Raw genomic sequence first — 19612 nt, 5'->3', positions numbered from 1 at the left:
AAATTTAAACCTGGGCATTCTCACGTGAAAAGACAGAAACTGTCCTCAGATCAGTGTGGAAGGAATTTTAAAAACGTAGCCCTGCTGCTCTTATACAAAAAGCACAGCGGTATGTTATAGATTAAAGAGATGAGAGACCGTTTACACACTCAATCAACCCAATGAACGTAAACAAGACTATTTATCATAACTCACTTCAACCTTCATGGGAAGGAACACAGCCGCGTTGTGAGGTTTGTACATTAACATCTATAAAACGGTTTTAGAACTAGGTTTTCTTAGGTTTTATACATACAGAATTTCCTATTTATAATTTTTTTAATATGCCATGACTAAAAATTAAAAAATTAACTGAATTAGCAATTTGCAAAAATGATATAGGCTATATAAAAGGTTGTTTTTTAGGAGTTTTAATTACATTTTCAAAGTTTTGATGACAAATTAAAGTAGCGGTGGATCTTTTCGTCAGTATTTTGATTCCGAGTGAAACTATCAAATAAGAAAATAAAAATGTAGGATGAGGACTCAATTCTACTTATCAGTTCTTGATTTGATGGAGGCAAATCAGCTAAATGCAAACTTGCATTTGGTTGTAGGTCAGTGGTGTGGTTTAGGACATTTTGGTTAAAAATTATGAGGTTAACATTTTTTTCTCATTTTTTCGCATTCACAATAAAATAAATAAAATATATTATGAAAATAGATAAAAGTGAATTTTCATGTATTGCCAGCTGTAAGGGAAATATTAGTAGCATAATAACTTAAGAGTTTTTGTGCATGGACACCTTAGAATTAGTTAAAAAAAATACTAATAAAATATATATATATTTTTTATTTCTATTGGTTTTTTGGTAAAGTAAAACATGACAGCATTTGCAATAGTCAAGACTGAATAATTCAAAATATACTTAATTTTAATTAATGAATCACTGCTTTAACATGATGCAGGTCCACCTTCTTAAAGCACTGATATTTATGCAGCAATCCAGATCTCTTTTAGAGACATTCACACCATTTAGAAAACTAGAACAACACATCCCGCGTCCTCTCATTGCTGTGCTCGGCCTGTGAGACAGAATCTGGGACCAGAGCCACAGGAACATCCCAAATAGAGACTTCTAATGCTTAGTGTGTGAGCCTCAATTTGCTCAATACAAATCCAGTGAGGCAGTATAAGTTAATTCCACTGCTTTAGTTGCTAAATGCTGTTTTGCAACCCGTCTGGTTCTCTGTCCTATTTAGCACGTCATTAATAAGCAGTGATTAGAAGCAAAACTACTCCACTGACAGACCTTCCTGACACAGCAACTTCCTGTGCACACAGTTGCTCCACCACTGCCCGACTGGCCGTCTCATCGCTGAAAAATGAAGATATGGTTTTGCTGATTTGCATATTTGAGTTACCACTACACCATTTGGTTGCAAAATGCATCTGTCTCCACTCCAAGTCATTGTGTTTTCTAAAAGAATAAAATAATTTGTAAGTAATGTGTAAGCCACAAACATTTCATTATATTATTGTAGATTATTCAGTTTCCACAACTGTGCGTGAAGGGAGCCTCCAAGTGTGAAATTGACTTATATTACAGCTCCAGACAGTCACTAGTAAGTGCTCTTCTTCTTGTGGTTCATTACCCAATCAGCCAAGCCATGATGTAATTTTTCTTGCGGCTCCAGGGTGATTAGTCACTGATCAGTCATGAGAACATCTGTGAGCCCATCAGCAAAGATGCCAATCACATTCTTACAGAGTTTCCTGCGAGTGCGACATCCTGCCACTGAGATGAATGGGAATGCTAGCTTTCTCCTGCATGATATTACTGCGTGTGACCTTAATGAAAACATCTATCTGACTGTATTAATATTCCAGTGTGGATGACGTCTCCTCAGTCTCAATGATTTGCAGTGCTGTTCATCACCGAACAGGTTCTTATGACTGAGGATCACAATGGTAGCAGTCCCATGAGAACTGGGACCAGCAGGGTCACACAATCCCAGATCCTGAAAGTGGGTGCTACTGAGCTGTGGGTTTGTCTCTGGGTAAACACTGCATTACTGTGATTGGTCGGCAGCTCTACGTTACAAACCATCCCTTCACAGCAAGAAATGCACTCCTGCAAGACAGAAACACATTTTGCAAGTGAATAGTTTTGATGTAAGAGATTATACATTGGTATGAGTGGAATAACGTGAATACTCACATGGTGTGTGTTTTTGTGATGTCTACAGCCAGCTAACTGGCATTCTTCACGCACAGCACATCTTTTGGTAACTAATTTTGTCTTTCCATGATGGCTGAAGTGGTGTATTGTCATACAAAATTGAGTATCTAAAAATGAAGAAACAGGTTTTGCTTTACAAAGTAAATCTAGAGACAACTGTGCAGATCTGAGAGCGGTGGGTTTGTTTAGTAAACTCACTCTGAGGACACCACACATCTTCTGCCCAGCGGTTACAGCTGTAGTTGTCTAAGGCCTGTTCACATGTGAAGCACTTGAAACTCTCGGGGTACGGGGTGGCTGCACAGACATGAACACTGTGTTATAGTATCGCTATAAAGTCACTGGAAGTTTACAAAATTAAAATGAATGAAGAAATGAACTAAATGACCTAGAATAAACAAACTCACCTTCTAAAGCAGGCATGATATTGTAGAAGTCAATGCTGTCACTTGTCACCAAATCAACAAGAAGCTGGACGAGAACAGTGACTAAGGCCAGATCTGCTGCCATGTTTAAAACACTGATAGTGACTCCTAAAATAAACAGTCGAAGATAAAGTTTAAGTCTCTGAACATCTGACTTCCTTTTGTCCTAATATATATTTTGTTACGCACCATAATATATAATTATTGGCGTAGACTTGGGCAAATACACACAGCTTCTAATGCTTAAGTATGATGAACAGGAACCAATTTCTTAACAGCAGTAGATAATATATGCAAAATATAAATTTTTGTAACAAAAGTATTTTATATAAAATAAAATTCTACATATTCTATACAATTCTATACATAATCATTCATATCCATCATAATTCATTTTAAAGGGATAGTTCACCCAAAAATGAAATCCGAGAGCTTTCTGACCCTGCATAGACAACAACACAACTACCACGTTCAAGGCCAAGAAGGGTAGTAAGAACATCATTAAAACATGTAACATCAGTGGTTCAACGTAATGTTATGAAGCTGCGAGAATGCTTTTCAACAATTTCTTCTCTTCGGTTTCAGTCTTTCATGCACCTTCAAAAGAGTTGTTTTGCATTATGAAGGGCCAAAGAGCTCTCGGATTACATCAAAATATTTTAATTTGTGTTCAGATAATGAACAAAGGTTTTATGGGTTTGGAATGACATGAGGGTGAGTAATTAATGACAGAACTGAACTATATTTATGACAGAATAACCACAAATCACAAATGCCTAAATAACAGAACAGAAATAGAGATGATGGATGGATTCACACATTACTTCTTTTAATTACAGCAAAAGGCTCATACTCTGAAGAAGTACAATCTATGAATTCTAATCATCCAAACAGTATTAATTTCATGCATTATTCAATTTACTGAATGAGCTGGATTCATGACCATTTACATAAAGCCCTCGGGTACAGTACTTCAATTGCAAGTACCTAATTTTTAAGCAGGAAACCAAAATCCAGCCTAATAACTGATGACGAGGGACTAAAGTCCCCATCCACGTCTTCCGCCCCCATTTTTGAAATGTCTTGCACCTGCCCTTGGCATTTTAAGAAGCAGTAAGGCACGGTGACCTCAGAGGTTAATGATTAAGGCTGAACACATTCTCTGAGGACATTAACATGCTCTAGTGCTTGTATCCATCAGAGTTTAGTTACACAGTATTGACAATCTCACTGTGTGTGATGGACGTTTGCCTACTGCGTAACTTATTTCCTGTTTGAAAAAACATGAGAGTGCATCAGCGAAACATGCTTTGAGCAAGTTCTTTAAATACATTCACAATCTGAATGATAAAGAAATTAATATTTCACTTTTCAAATGACTTAAATCAAGCATTAAGCATCAGTTTAGTACACAGAATTCCACAGGCTCTCCTTCATCTGCAGACAGCATATGGTTTAAAAGCAAACAGACGAGTGTCATTAATCTTGTGGCAGTGACAATCTACTCCTAAGGTCTCTAGCAGAGTAAAGAGAGATCACACATATATATAATGACTGACAGCACAACAGCAATCAGCTCCACTGACCTAGAGGTTAAAACACACACAGGGGCCTGCAGTCTGAAGCTTTTCAGCTCCAAACATAAGTGTTCTTAGGTCACAAACCAGCCAGGGCACATGTAGGGACTTAAAAGCAGTTCATTAAGAGTGAAGAGCATAAAATGGCCATTTGCATGCATCTTTATTTTGGCATTTTTATGCTGAATTCAAAACCACACAAACATGCGCTCATTCTTACATACACAAAGGCTGCATTCTGAAACATGGTTGGATTTTAGATCAAAACCGTAGTCTAGTTGGATATTTAAATGCATTTTTTTTTACAGTAAATGTCTTTATGAAAATGTATATGAGTTCTAGAGGCCAGTGCTGTCTGACTGGTTTGAGAACTTCAGAGCCCTGTTGATTGCTTCAGTGATCTTTGAAGCCACCTGAATAACCAAGACTTTTAACATAGTAACTATATATATATAAAACATCTTTTAGAATCTTATAATTAATATTTAGAATTTACAGAAACTGATGCCTTACTAAAAACACTACTCATCCAATACAAATATCACACTAAATAATATTTACACAAAACATGCATAAATTTGAAATATATGTATATATATAAAACAAAGACTTACCTTTTGTCTGTATGGAAAGCTTATAGGTTTAACAGGCCAAGTAGGCAGATTCCCTGATAAATGTGCAGAGGCTCCTGTCTTGACTGAGACTTTCAAAGGAAAAGGAAAAGGAAAAGGAAAGAGAAAGAGAAAGCTTAGAAGTCATTTTCCATTTCAGCTCTCTCTCACAACAACAGAAAAGAAACCACCGACCCCAACCTTCCTGAAAACCCCGGCTTCTGATTGGACAGCAGGTGCATTGTGGGGGTGGAGCCTCTAGCTATTGTGTGAAGTCAGTGACAGTGTGGTGTCAAGCAAGTCTAGTCCATGTAATTAGCATTCACACAAACACACTTAGCTCACACCCCATCTCCATAACCTCTGGAACACCCAGAACTCATGAACTGTACTTTCCTCAATACACTACATGAGTGATTCATGCATTGACTTTTGCTAAATCTGCAGAGATCAACACTAAAACCCACTAATGATAAGAGGTACTTGATGATCTTTGGGGGTTTGCAAGTCAATTGCTTTATTACTTAGAAATCTCTAGCAGTGAGATTCAATTCATTCACTGTATCGTAAAAACTATTCATGAAAACTATTCACCTTACAATTTAAAATAACTATTCTATTTATTTATTTATTTTAAATAAAAAAAAGTAATAACTACTAATTTCCTTTCCAAAAAACAAAAAGACTTACACTTTAATGGTAGTGCATTATACACCACCTACTTAGAGAGGTGTTTATTTATCATATCATAAATAAAGCTTTTTATTTCAGAACCTAGCATCATCATGTTTAAACCTTCTGTCATGCACTTGCATGGGGAAAATAAACCATTGAATTTGATCCAGGACTGCTAACACATGGAAATGAGCAGTGATCGCCAATTATATCTGCCTTCTTTTTGTTTTTGTTTTTTTACCATTGTGGCATGCAGGTTATTTAGGCTTTAGTTCCTCAAGGGGAATTTACCCACTGTGATATACTTTGAATAAATCACAAATTAAATTATATCTTATAATATAATTTGACCTACAGTATAACTGTGAGCAGCAGCAACAGTTAGCAGTACAGTATGTGTTATTCATCTATGGAGAGCTGTTATTGAGAGGTGAGATCATCAGTGAGTGAAGTGAGGAAAAGACTGCTGAGTGTACAAATCACATCAACACCTCAATAACAGGAAATACAGGCTTCATACTGTGTGTTACCACTGACTTTCTGATACAATATGAATATCATGTACTAAAATATATTACAGCCTTCTGCCAGTCCCCATAAAAAACTGCATGTGGAATATCAATGAAATTTGATATAGCACTGCTCATATGATGTTCTAGCTTGAGTTCTAGCTGTCCCTCACGGCTGTCACAGTAAATATACAGCTGTGAAATCTTCAAGTCTTGTGTAAATATCACACCACAGTGAGTTTTAGTGCATCCTTTGAGCTTTATAAAAGCCTGATGTGCTGACAGGGTTAGAATTACAGGAATGTTCCCAGACTAACCAGGGCTTTTAAAAATCCCTAAAAATTAATGGTGGATTATCCTTTGAAAATCCAAATAAAACACTGTTGATATTCTCAAATACATTCCTGAATATTTCACGACTGCCTTTTGGCCATAGACAGTTTGGTTTTTCCCATTTATGTCTTTAAGTGAAGGTTTAACGCTATTAAGCTTTATGTCATGGCACTATTTCTATAAAAATAAGAAACGGTTCTTTAAACACATTTTAATGGAGAATGCTAATCAGCCACTGTCTTGTCTTGCCTCCAGGGAAATCATCTTCCACAGTGACGATTTCAAAACAGAGGCTCAACAGGATTGGAAAGGAACGAATCAAGGACTAATTGTCTTTCTTCAGTTAGTCTTGGAATGAGTTAATCCACTATTTTTCATGAGCCAGAAAAATGTAATTAATATGACTTTTCTTCCTGGTCTTTCAGAAATAGACTCCATAGCTATTAAGAGTCACTTACAGTCACATGCTTTATTTATGTCTTATCTTGTGTTCTTAAGGGATGGTAAAAGTCACACTGGGTTCATACTCAAAGGACTTTAAATATTTTAAATATATAATTTGCAAACATTAATGCCAAAACAAGATGTACAGTATATGTCCAGGAATACTATACTTCTCTGTCATCTCTTATACTGGAAGACACTGCTGACAGATTTACTACTTTGTTTTGAAACCAGCAGATTTCTGTCTTTTGACAGAAAAAACAGGACACATGACGTGCTCTTCTATAGGTGTCTCAAGGGCCGGAGGGCTTTGCTGATGGCCTGAGGGCCGGTGGATCCATTTCATTACATTATACAGTGCTCTATTTCTGCTTCTTTGAGGTTACAGTTGAAAAAAGAGGAATGTGAAGAAACTGAGGAAGAAATGTGATGTCACATGAAATCTAATCTTTAAGGCTAATCTTCAGATGTACTGGACCAATCTAGCTTTTTGTCCTATGAATGGCATGATTTAATGCTCCTCAACAACCTTCTCGTAAATGTGATCCTAAGTCTAGCAATTGAAAAACAATTTGTCTGAACATAAAGATAAAAAAAAAAAACATTCCCACAGTTCACTTGGAGGCACCTGCATAGGTACGACCCAGATCCTGAGCATTCAAGTGAAAAACACTTAAACCCACATGTCATGTCTCTTGAAATATGTCATAACTGAAAGCTTAGCATGTATTAGAAAAATAAGCTTTAAAGACCCAAACGCCCCGGTTCCAAGACACTTTGAGGTATCAGATTTCTTTTGGAATATGGGCAGAAAGTGACATCAAAGCAATATTTCTAAGACCTCCATGTTGCTCAGTACACAGTAACACTGGCAGAATTTCAAGTACGCCACTCACTCAGGTGTGTATATATCTACCAAGCTCATGAATCATCATGGCATGGCAACACTGAAAGAACAACACAAACATTCAAATGTTCCAGTTACCTGTGACTTCCTGTTGAGATCCTCAAATGCATAAAACGCTTCCACTTTCTCTCTTAAATGACTTTCCTCCTTAAGAAACAGCTGATAAAAAGGGAAAACAATTAAATCTATCTATCCAGACTGCTTACTTGACAAACATCTTCATTTCCTCTCTGGACTGAAAGAGTCCAGGATTTTTCCTACACAATCTCCTTTGTCTTCCATTGGTCAGTCACTGGTTAGGTACGTGAGCCCACCTTCACAGGAAGACAGACTGTCATAAACACACCAGGTCAAGGATATAAACTCAAGGGGGCTTTGTGTGACTCCTTTTATTGCTCATTTGTGATTGGTGCCTTTCCACTCAATTATCAATACTGACCAAGTCAGCACACAGACATGTAGGCTGTAAAACACAGAGGCCTGAGGACAATACGGGGGGCTATTAGTACTCTGGTGGACTAGCAGACATCTTTTAATAAAAAACTATATTAAATGAAATGAAACAAAGAAAATCAATTAAATAGTACTGAGTATTGATTAGTACTGAGAATAAAAGAAAGAAAATGAGCAGATCGAGGTAATTTATTTATTCCGGTCTTTATTTGTTAGGGAAGGATGTAGGCTAATAGTTTAAATCTGTTCATTCTGTAAATCTATTACAAACTTGCATAATCTTTTCCATCAACAGATAAACATCTGTCAACATCAACATTGTTTATTGTTATATAAAACTGCCATGTAAAGATTTCTATTATTTCCTTCAGGCTAAGTCATGTGGATAATGGAGGTGACGTACAGTCATAAATTCAGTATAATGCCTTTCTGTTATCCGATCAGGTCTAGTCGTGCCTAAGAGAGATTTGTGTGGAAAATCCCTGAGGTGTGTATTTATGTGAATGTGAAGATGAGGGTCATGGTAAGTTAGGATAGAAAAAGAAGCTTGTAGTAGATAATTCTCACTTGTGTAATGGCATGAGAAGACCAGGACTAGTTGTTACACATTTAGTGGAGATTTTAGTCTTAATTTTTAAGTTTAAGTCAATTTCTGCTTAGGCACTTACCTTAATATCCTGACTACAAAAAGCCATCAAACATTCCCACTGTTGTTGTCCTGAAAAGAAAAAAAAAAAAGAAATCAGTCACTAATTTTGCATTAGCAAAATGTAAACAATTAATGAAACCGCAAAAAAAAGTCAAACATAAAAAAATAAAATGTAATCAATCAATTATATATTTTAATCAATTATGTATAAATTTCCAATATTTAAAATGTGGCAACTTCTTCAAACAACTGATATTTATGAAAAATAATCTTGCCCTTGCTCATCAATTCAGAATAGTGCTTTTGTGACAGTGTCTTAGTTACGTGAAGTTGAACTAGCTGTGACCTGCTGTTCAGTTTACAATACTTAAACAATAATTAATAACTTAACAAATCTACAAACTTCCAATGATTATAGAAAACGTAAATGTAATACTTAGCATCTTGGCTAACAAAGGCAAATTCCAATATAATGAAAGGATATATTTTCAAGGCAATGTTTTAAAATAAACTAATTCAAAGCTTATGATATCTGACAAAAACTACTACTTAAAAGTTTGGAGTCGATAAGATCGAAAAGATCAGAGGAGTGAGCCACACCGTTTGGCACCTGCACTGAACCATGAAAAAGGTTTCAGAAAGGGAAGCTGAACGTCTCTTTCCACAGCAATTTTAAGGGCTCAACGGCCACCCTGGTAAAATTACACGCTTCTTATATTTAGCGTTAAATTTCTTTGTGGGCTCTTATGATTACTTTTTGGTACATGACACCTAAAAGCAGCTTAGAAAGCCTTAAAGAAATTCTGAGTATGTACATTTGGTGTATCAACCCTTCATTAGTCCATCCAAGTTAAAATACGGGTCTTTCTAAAGGAATACTCTCAAAAGTCCATCATGAACTGAAAGGCAAATTGGTCTTCTGTCCCAAAGCCTTTTAGACTATTTAGACCAACTGCCTTTCATAATTAACATAAATATTATTTTTATCTTCACTTTAAGAAAAATGTTAAATGGTAACCAGCGCATAACAAATGTGTACAGCTTATCTGTGCATACAAAGAAGAAGTATCCCTTCCCAAGGTTCGTATGTTGAGAAAGGAACCCTTGAGTGTCAGTCTCTCTCATTACATGGGGGTGAGAGACCAGGGTCTGATTAATTGGCCAACTGATTACAGCGCACACGCTCTTTTGCTCGCCCCGTTCTCCTGCAGACTCTCAGAAGCCTTCCTGTTCTCTGGCCTCCAGGTTCAGTGATATCAGAGCCCCGCAACAAGGGCTTCCTTTGTCTGCTTCACTGGGCTGGGAAATGGAGATGAGTTTGTCCATTTGCCTCTGAGGCCACAGCGAGGGCTGGATGGGGCCCCGGGAGAAACGTGGGCTCAGGTATCACTAACGGCAGGTGAAGCATATGGTTCTGAACTGATATCTAACTGGATGAGATCTGGCGAAATCCAGCATGACTACAGATGTTCAAATGATTTGGCTCACACTGGATCCAAGAAAGTTCTTAAAGTTTATAATATCAGTCACACTTTATTTTAAGGTCCAGTTCTCACTATAAACAAACTATTAATTGCGACTTTTCCCTCAATATACTCCAAATTACTGCTTATTTATAGTTAGTGAAGTAGTTGTTAAGTTTAGGTATTAGATAAGGATGTAGGATATGGTCATGCAGAATATGTGATTTAAAAGTACTAATAAACAGCTAATGCTAATAAGCAACTAGTTAATAGTGAGAATTGGTCTCTTTACTAAAGTGTTACCATAACATTTTTACACACACAAACTAAATGGTTTATGATACAATTTTAAAAAGAAGCCAATCCAATCTGCATTTTGTAATATTAAAGGGTTAGTTCACCCCAAAATGAAAATGATGTCATTAATAACACCCTCATGTCGTTTCAAACCCGTGAGACCTCATCTTCGGGAACACAGTTTAAGATATTTTAGATTTAGTCCGAGAGCTTTCTGTCCCTCCATTGAAAATTTAGAATTTGTAGAAGCATCACTTTATAATTTTATAAAAATTCTTGCAGTCCTATGAGTTTTTACAGCAGAATATTAAAGGTCCCGTTTTTCGTGTTTTTTTTAAGCTTTGACTGTGTTTACAGTGTGCAATATAACATGTGTTCAAATTTCGCGTGTAAAAAAAACAGTATTTTTCACACAATTCACTTATCTGTATACCGCTGTTTTCACTGTCATAAAAATGGGCTGATGACTTCCTTGTTCTATACAGTCCCTCCTTCAGAAACACGTAACGAGTTCTGAGTTGTGCCAGCGGTTCCTGTGTTGTGATTCGACAGCAGCTTAGCGCACACGGCCCTCCTAGAGACGCGATTGGGCTAGTTTTGGAGTAGTTTTGAGAAGCAAGTGGACAGGATTTGTTTTGAAAACCTGGCAATCCTGATCTGAACTCACGTGCTGGAGATGTACTTCTAATCACAGAACGACTTTACTGACGAGATGCGCATGAAAATTGCGTTCGATTTTTTTGCGCAGCCCTAACATCTAGTTAACAAATCTAAACAGCGTTGCCCTTTGTGTAATAAGTTACAGAAACTGTTAAACGCACCAACTTAAATAATAAAATACACTTACCGGTTGTGGTCCATAAACAACGCCTTCTCCAGACAAAGAGGGAACTGCTCCATCTTTCAAGAATAATCTTTGTGCGAATCCGGCATTAAACTGATTGAGATTGAGGAAGCTGTCCTCAGCAAAATGTGCTGCACATAGTTTTACATGTGGATTATAATTTTCGGGAACCGAGTTACACATAAATTGTAACCATTGATCTCGAAGTACAGCGTCCCTGGGAAGCCCAAACAAAGATGATTGGACTCCGAGATGAAAATAACAGTGTTTTGATGATGGCAACAAACACAAATGCAACTCTTCCTCCTCCTCCGTGCGAGCGCAACAAGACCACGCCCCCTTTTTGTGTATTCCTGTGGGCGGAGGATAGACAAAAAATGGTTTTCGTGACGTCATTACTGCAGGAACTAGAGGGATGTAGTCCAAACTGGTCGTTTGTTGTAGGCGAATTCTGTTAAATAAAATTTCTCACTTGGCATTGAACTTTGAGCTTTAGAATTTTGCAGATATTATTTATACTCTAACAACAACATTACACACTAACTAAAGTTTAAAACATGGGATCACGAAGAACGGGACCTTTAAGGAAATATATAAGTGCACGTATACAGTACTTGCCTGATGTACAATACTTGAATAAACATACTTGCCTGAGAACGAACTTCATTGGTTTCTGTGTGCCAGGCAAGCTTGTCTGAGCTTCTGTTTACTATTTTTGATGTACTCTATGTCTTTGTGTTGATCGATGTTTATGTAAGTACAAAACTAAATTAGACTTTATATGGATAGAAAAAAAACTATGAGAAAATATATAAATATACTTCATTTGTATTCGAAAAAAAAAAGTCTTATGGATTTGAAACAACATGATGATGAATGACGACAGAATTTTCATACATCTCTTCTAATAGTCACCTATTATATTAAAAACATTTCTGTATGTTGCACTTTGATAAGTCTAAGGCCAGAGTTTTCAACCAGAGACTTTTATCCCAAAAAACAATTTAAAAAATGAGCTTTATATATATATATATATATGGTCTATTCACTGACTCAATACTTAATAAACAAAAGGAGCAAAAAGGAGAAAAGTTGTTGCCAAAGACACTAACAAAAGAAAAGGGAAGCTGACTAAAATAGTCTCAACTCAACCTGACTACACAGAAGACAACATCCACTGACATCCTAAACTATGCGAGTAAACAAAGTAAATGAGTCTTTGTGCTGCACAATGTGATGGGTCCCTTATTCAGATCCCAGCACAAGAACTCATACACACAGCAAGGAAGGCAGTGGGCCAAGCCTCCACACAATAGTAGGTCTGAAATTCACAAAGGACTCACAAAACAGATTGTAAACAAAACTTGCCAGTAAAAGGGTCTAACAAATATGTTCTTAGTCTCGTTCTTTTTTTAAAATATAAATAAAAAATAAAAAACAGTACAGTTTAAGTGTTTGGTTATGATGAATAGATAGCTGGCGGTTGTTGGCAATGAATGGTAGGTAGGAAGAGTAATCAGGAGATTTGCAGAAAAACAGATACGCCCCAAAGGGCGTAACACTTCCCTTCCCTAAAATGTGCTGCTTTTGTAATCACTAAGATATGAATTAATGCACTTCTTTTTGCATTTGCTAATCATAAGACTACACAACTCCATCTGCTAACATTGGAATTTAGTTAACCTGAGAAGTTAAATTTAACATAAGTGCTGATAATTGGGTGTAAATGAGTAATTAATGTGTCTGAATAATTTAATTTTGTCACAAGCTGCTTATTACTCTTCTAGAATGTTTTTATTCATGCTTAATTAACCGGTCAGAGTGCTTCATCCAAAAACACACTGGGTTCAGAAACCCAGACCTAAGTGCCTATTACGCTGGCCACTGCTTTCCACGCATCTGATTTGTGGGTGTGCGGATCTAATCTCCGGAGATGATGAGAGATTCTTTTCCAAAGTGCTCTCGTCAAGTTAAGATTAAATAGACCCTTTAACGGTCTCACCTGGACTGTGGCCAAGGTAACTGGATAGAGATGCCTGGACATTTATTCTGTGTGAGAGTCTCCCTGCATTCTCAGGTTCTGATGAGGATTACAGTGCTCTTATTGAAGAGAGCAATGAGAAGGAATGCAGACTGTGCTAAGTGCCATAATACTGCAGAGGTCATGTGCAGTTTACCTGAAGAATGAGAAAAAGGTGGAAATACAGCAGAATAATGTGGAGTGCCTGCCCTGAACTGCACTTTTGGCATAACCAGATCCTGTTATAAATGACAATTTGTGCTCAAACTTAAAAAAAAAACTATATTTTTCATGTAGTGCTTAGTTTAAGAAAATAAATAAATAAAACAGATATAGATATATATATGTACATTTTACATTACAATACATTTTATTTGTAATGTGCCTTTCTTACACTTAAGGCGCTACAACAGTATAAAAAAAATAAATAAATAAAAGAAACAACACTACTCCATGATAACAATCACAATGACAACATAGTAATAACAATGGCAAGAACAACTGTAAGATTATAACTGAAAAGCTTCACTAAAGATATGTTTTGAGTAATTTCTTAAATCAATCAAAAGACAGAGCATTAGGAAAAGGCAGAGAATTCCACAACCTGGGAGCAATACAAGAGAAAGACGTCCCACCCATAGTTTTGAGTTTACAACGAGGCTGGTACAGAGTAAGAGAACCAGCAGAGCGGAGAGACCGAGATGGTGTAGACACTGTGACCAAATTACAAATACAATACATAGTAAATAATGAACAAACCTCATAAGGGAGGACCTATTCTTCAACTACAGTATATAACGAGTTTATTCTAGATACTCTACTAATGCTTCCTCTGACTTTTTGGAGATAAGAGTATGTGTTTCTCACCCATGACCCCGAGGATCTCTGTTGTTATCATGACCTTGAGGCCAAGAGCAGGTGACCCTCCTCTGTCATTCTACTTGGTGACACTGCGATACTCAGGTCAGGCTTATCTCCATGCTTGACCATCCCCAGTCATTCAAGAGGGATTCTCTCACCTGAGCTAAAGCACGTTCACATTTTCTGCTTCTCCATTTATTTATTTTTTGTTCTGGAGCACAAACAGAATTGGTATCTTCAGGATGTAATCATATAGTAGTAACTACTACAAACAACCTCTTTAAACCTGAATGTATTGGTCTTAACATGCCCACAGTGAGGCAGGGCCTGTCAGGGTAGTCGTTAAGAAGTGGGGCACAAAAAATACAAGTCAGAACCTTTCTATGAACTGAAATGACATCTTTACATCATTCCTTGAGTTAGAAGATGACATAACTCTAGAGTCATGATACCAGTCAAGAGCTTGTACTTTAAGGTTTGATGAAGACCCACTTGTAAGCTCTGAGCTCCCTCTCAAGTCAACTGTAAAGAGCTGATATTCATGACTCACTCTAATGATAGACTGCAGTAAAATAGCTGAGCTCTTAGCTATCGTAAGCACCACTTCAGGGAATAAAACAACCCTGTGTTTAAAGTACATCCAAACACCTATTAAACGAAAAGATCTACGCACGTCATCCATAAAGGAACAAACCCGCTCAAAAATGTGGAACAACATGAGCATCCAAAACAAATAAGAGATGAATCTTCTCCTGATTATATAGTAAACATGAGTTGAAATTACAGTATCTTTGCTATGCAAACTTGAAAAGAAGTAGTTTGGCATCGAGCACAATGCCGTGTAAGTCAGTCAACAGCAGCTGCGACCTCTAAGATCACCAAGCCTTCGTGCCATCTGTCCCCCTTCATCTGTCCACAACAGTCCTTCTGAATCAAATAGGGCAAGCAAACAAGGCTCTTACTCTCTATGCAAGTGATAAAAACGTAATTGGTGTGTTATGCAGCCACTCCTGAAATTCCACAGTAATTGCAAAGTTCTGAATCAGGACCAAAACAGCCGAGTCATGTGGCTTTGATCAGAACAATTTTATGTAGAACATCCTAAGCAAAGTATTGACAAAAAATCTGAGACAAGGACAATTGATGCTGCATGGAAACAGCATTCTTACAATTACTTAGACACTGTCTCTTTAAATTATAATTGGTTTTCTAAATCTTTTTTGGCTGGTTCTATTAATTTATTTAAAAATACATAATAAACAACTTATACAAGCACTAACTCTAATACACCTCTTCTGTGATGAGCATGTTTTTAAATTCTTATTCTTTTTTGGAAGCTGTTTATAAACAACTGTCAGAATGGTAACAGCTATAGGTACTCACAGCGTGCCGATGTCCAGCCATATCGCACTGATATTCGTGTGATATTGCATTTATACAACACTGAAAACATCATTTTAGAGCTAGTGGTAACACTTTATTTTAAGGCTCAATTACCAATACTAACAAGTTGTTTAGTCTTTGGGTTTAGTGGTGCGTAGGTTTGAATGACAGGATGTGACCAGTTCATCTCTATCTTGTGGGCTCCTCAACACACTGTTAATGACAGTCTGACTCTCGATTGCACAGATACATGACAGCTGACAGCAGAATCTGATCCCTGGGTAAAAGTGAGCTTTCCCTGACAGGCTAATGGAAGCTAGAGAGGGAGCCTCGATGATATCTTTAGGAGCTGAGGGCCACATCAAAGACAACAATCCTGCCTGTGATCTGCTAGTGTCCTCCAGTTCTACATGAGAGCGGAGATGAGTGACGGCTGAGGTAAGAAGAGAGGAGGGGCTCTCGATCACTCCTTAACCCTATGAGAAATGACACATGGAGGAAGAAATGCAGAGGACAACGTGTAGTGGAAGTCAGGGCCAACAGAGGTTCTAATCACAATATAATCATTTGGACCTGCACCGTCAAAATGAAGTGCAGCTGATATGATATTCTCAGTCTCTGGGAGTCACATCAGCAGATTTGTGTTATTTTGTATTGTTAGGCATATTAAAGATATATTTTATCAATCCTGTTCTGTGAATAACCATAAAATATATCTTGCGTTCATTAAAATCATGTATGAAGGAGAGGGCAAGTTGTCAACGTTGTTATATGGTTTTAAAGTGGAAATTCACAACCGGAAAGATGAGCTTTGAATAAAATTGGCGGTCTATGCAGAATGAATGAACAAATTTATACAAAATGGGCTATGATGTTTCTTTTCACCAAAAACTTAATTTCAACTTTAATTACATTTGATTTTGCATTTGTGTAATCCGGATAACTTTTGTTGATGAATCAACTTGGATTATATATATATATATATATATATATATATATATATATATATATATATATAAAACAATGCTAATGAAAGGTGGTTTCAGACACCCAGGTAAAAACTAAAAGTAATAATTTTAAAAAGTGAATTATCAGCCAAACTAAAATTCCAGTCATTTTTTTTATATTGTTTTTGATATTGCTAAAGACAGGGTCATTTGTCAGAAATTTCACGTGTTGTATTTTTATAAATAATTACATTACATTACATTATAATTATTTTATGTTTTATGTCAATATATTTTTATGTTATTTTCTTGTTTTTTTTTTCATTATTTATAGATCAAATTATGAAGAAAAATTTACTTTCATTAATCATTAACTTGTCTACTTTGTATATAGTGGATAATGGCATTTTGATTTTAAATACAGTGTCAGCATGAACATATCCCAACGTGCTTCAATGAACAGCATTTGCTTGTTTGTAGACAAGACTGTGGTCTGTCAAAAAAGGATGTTATAAAATAACATCATGCTGCTGAGTGTTATATTCAGTGAAATAAAGCGTGTGACAACTAGCCCCGGTTTGCCCCGTTTAAAGCTGTGTATGGAATGATATTGCGGACATTATTCAAAAGGCATTGCAAATTGTATTTGCAATTGCGTTTTCAATTTGTGGACGCATAAAATGTGACATAATCCAAACGCAAATGCAAATCGCGCATTACCGTTTTCATTTTTGATTAAGTGAACGCACAGTATGGAATGATATTGCGGACTTTATTCAAAAGGCATTGCAAATTGTATTTGCAATTGCATGTTCAATTTGTGGACGCATAAAATGTGACATAATCCAAACGCAAATGCAAATCGCGCATTACCGTTTTCATTTTCGATTAAGTGAACGCACAGTGTCTGCCAAATGTAAAATGGAAATGCAAAGTCCGTTTGCAATTGTGTTTCCCATATCTTAGGAGCTATGAGCCTGCCATATTTAAATAGCAATATTAATTACCACATTTGCCTTTTCACTCTCTCTGCACTGTGCATGTAAACTGCCAAAACTCAAATGGAATCGCAATACCTTTTGCATTTGAATTTCCAACGTCTACACGGAAACCTGTCAATCAAGTGACAGGGGTGGGGCCGTTTTATTGGGCGTGTTTGCATTGGGAAGTGACGATCGTACTAAAATGTAATATGTTTTTACTAGGGTAAATATGAGTTAACGATAGTGTTTATAATTAAGCCACAAATGTACAGTTGTCTTAGACGAATTCTCCTTGATTCAGCAGCTGCACGATGTACAGCAGAGTCTCCTGTCTTGAATCTAGAGATCTGATGCTACTTCAGTGTAGCTTGGTAGCTCAGTGGTTAGTGACTGTCATCTCTCACGGCATACAGTCTTTTTAGCGCGTGTTCGAAACCCGGGCCGACACAGACGTTCTTCATTTTTTTGTTTATCCTACTAACTTCAGCCGCCAAACGGGCGATCATACAGTGAGGAAAATTGCAGTAGTCAAGGCGAGCTGACATGTTATCAAGTACGATGCTGTTTGAAGAAATACCGAACCTGCGTCCTCGCAGACATCACACTCCCGAGTCGAATGCACAAAGTCTGAACTACTGAGGATGCAAGTCCGAAATCAGCGGCTGAAGTTAGTAGGATAAACAAAAAAATAAAGAACGTCTGTGTCTGCCCGGGTTTCGAACACGCGCTAAAAGACAGTATGCCGTGAGAGACGACAGTCACTAACCACTGAGCTACCAAGCTACAATGAAATAGTACCAGATCTCTAGATTGAAGACAGGACTCTCGGCTGTACATCGAGCAACTGCTGAATCAAGGAGAATTCGTCTAAGACAAATGTACATTTGTGGCTACTGTGGCTTAATTATAAACACTATCGTTAACTCATATTTACCCTAGTAAAAACATATTACATTTTAGTACGATCGTCACTTCCCATTGCAAACACGCCCAATAAAACGGCCCCACCCCTGTCACTTGATTGACAGGTTTCCGTGTAGACGTTGGAAATTCAAATGCAAAAGGTATTGCGATTCCATTTGAGTTTTGGCAGTTTACATGCACAGTGCAGAGAGAGTGAAAAGGCAAATGTGGTAATTAATATTGCTATTTAAATATGACAGGCTCATAGCTCCTAAGATATGGGAAACACAATTGCAAACGGACTTTGCATTTCCATTTTAAATTTGGCAGACACTGTGCGTTCACTTAATCGAAAATGAAAACGGTAATGCGCGATTTGCATTTGCGTTTGGATTATGTCACATTTTATGTGTCCACAAATTGAAAACGCAATTGCAAATACAATTTGCAATGCCTTTCGAATAATGTCCGCAATATCATTCCATAGCTGTGAATGCCAGGGAACTTAAACTGAAGCGATCTTGCTCCATTGGTCATTAGGTCTAAGTCGGTTGGATAAAATATTTAGATTAACATCATGTAAAAATGTCTAACGTGAAATAATGGGTCACGTTGTGTAGGCGTTTCGTTGGTGTTAGTAAAGAAATCTAGCGTTTGTCCCACAGTAAGTAGAATTTTAACCGTCAAACGTAGAGAGCTCAAAGCATACTCACCGTCGACGTGTGTTACTTCATTCACATGAACAGAAATAAAACCAAGGTCTCCTTGTATTATGTGAAGGTCAGCCGCATCCCCTCTGCGACGCGGGACTAGCCCACATACACTGCACCCACAGTCCACTTCAATGAGGTTTTTCGCGTCTCGCCGCTCACATAAACAGAGTCTCTGATTGGTCGATTGGATCTGTCCTCTTCTTCTTTCTTGTGAATTGAATCTTTTAATGAATTGATTGAACCAGTTCACATAACTAAATGATTCATTAACGTGATTTTAAAAAAAAAAAACCAACAACCTTGAAACCTCAATAAAAAGTAATGTACCTGGTACATATGGATTTATTAGATAATTTTAGCCCATGTTGTAATATTCTCACTGGGAAGTCAGGA

The 19612-nt window shown here is 37.0% G+C and overlaps 1 protein-coding gene across 3 annotated transcripts; it reads right to left on the bottom strand.

Annotated features, from left to right (window-relative positions):
• Positions 1 to 1177: 1177 nt before the first annotated feature.
• On the bottom strand, positions 1178 to 19356 carry LOC132094722 (ly6/PLAUR domain-containing protein 6B-like). 3 transcript variants are annotated; one of them, XR_009422382.1, is made up of 9 exons: positions 19220 to 19356; positions 7910 to 8017; positions 7782 to 7862; positions 4839 to 4927; positions 2630 to 2755; positions 2421 to 2519; positions 2202 to 2329; positions 1636 to 2114; positions 1178 to 1460 (listed from the first exon to the last, which is right to left on the bottom strand). XR_009422382.1 is itself a non-coding variant. In XM_059499377.1 (8 exons), the coding sequence occupies exons 5-8, from the start codon at positions 2730 to 2732 to the stop codon at positions 1944 to 1946; spliced, it is 501 nt and encodes a 166-aa protein (XP_059355360.1). In that variant the 5' UTR covers positions 2733 to 2755; positions 4839 to 4927; positions 7782 to 7862; positions 7910 to 8017; positions 19220 to 19356; the 3' UTR covers positions 1178 to 1943. The 3 variants fall into 3 exon arrangements, 2 of the variants coding, with proteins under 2 accessions (XP_059355360.1, XP_059355361.1); XM_059499377.1 differs by having other exon boundaries at positions 1178 to 2114; XM_059499378.1 differs by having other exon boundaries at positions 1178 to 2114; positions 7782 to 7850.
• Between the last annotated feature and the right edge of the window lie 256 nt (positions 19357 to 19612).

The sequence above is a fragment of the Carassius carassius genome, chromosome 19, assembly GCF_963082965.1.
Source record: "Carassius carassius chromosome 19, fCarCar2.1, whole genome shotgun sequence".
Classification (NCBI taxonomy): domain Eukaryota; kingdom Metazoa; phylum Chordata; class Actinopteri; order Cypriniformes; family Cyprinidae; genus Carassius; species Carassius carassius.
Note: the sequence above shows the minus strand (reverse complement) of the source record. Positions and strands in the feature narration are given on the sequence as shown.

What these genes read in the sequence shown, in the direction of transcription:
- LOC132094722 (XM_059499377.1), bottom strand. Translation starts at nt 2,732, where the DNA reads ATGGCAGCAGATCTGGCCTTAGTCACTGTTCTCGTCCAGCTTCTTGTT. An exon ending in AGATGTGTGGTGTCCTCAGA is followed by an intron (nt 2,330 to 2,420) that starts GTGAGTTTACTA and finishes CTTCATTTTTAG; the next exon opens with ATACTCAATTTTGTATGACA. An exon ending in ATCACAAAAACACACACCAT is followed by an intron (nt 2,115 to 2,201) that starts GTGAGTATTCAC and finishes TCTGTCTTGCAG; the next exon opens with GAGTGCATTTCTTGCTGTGA.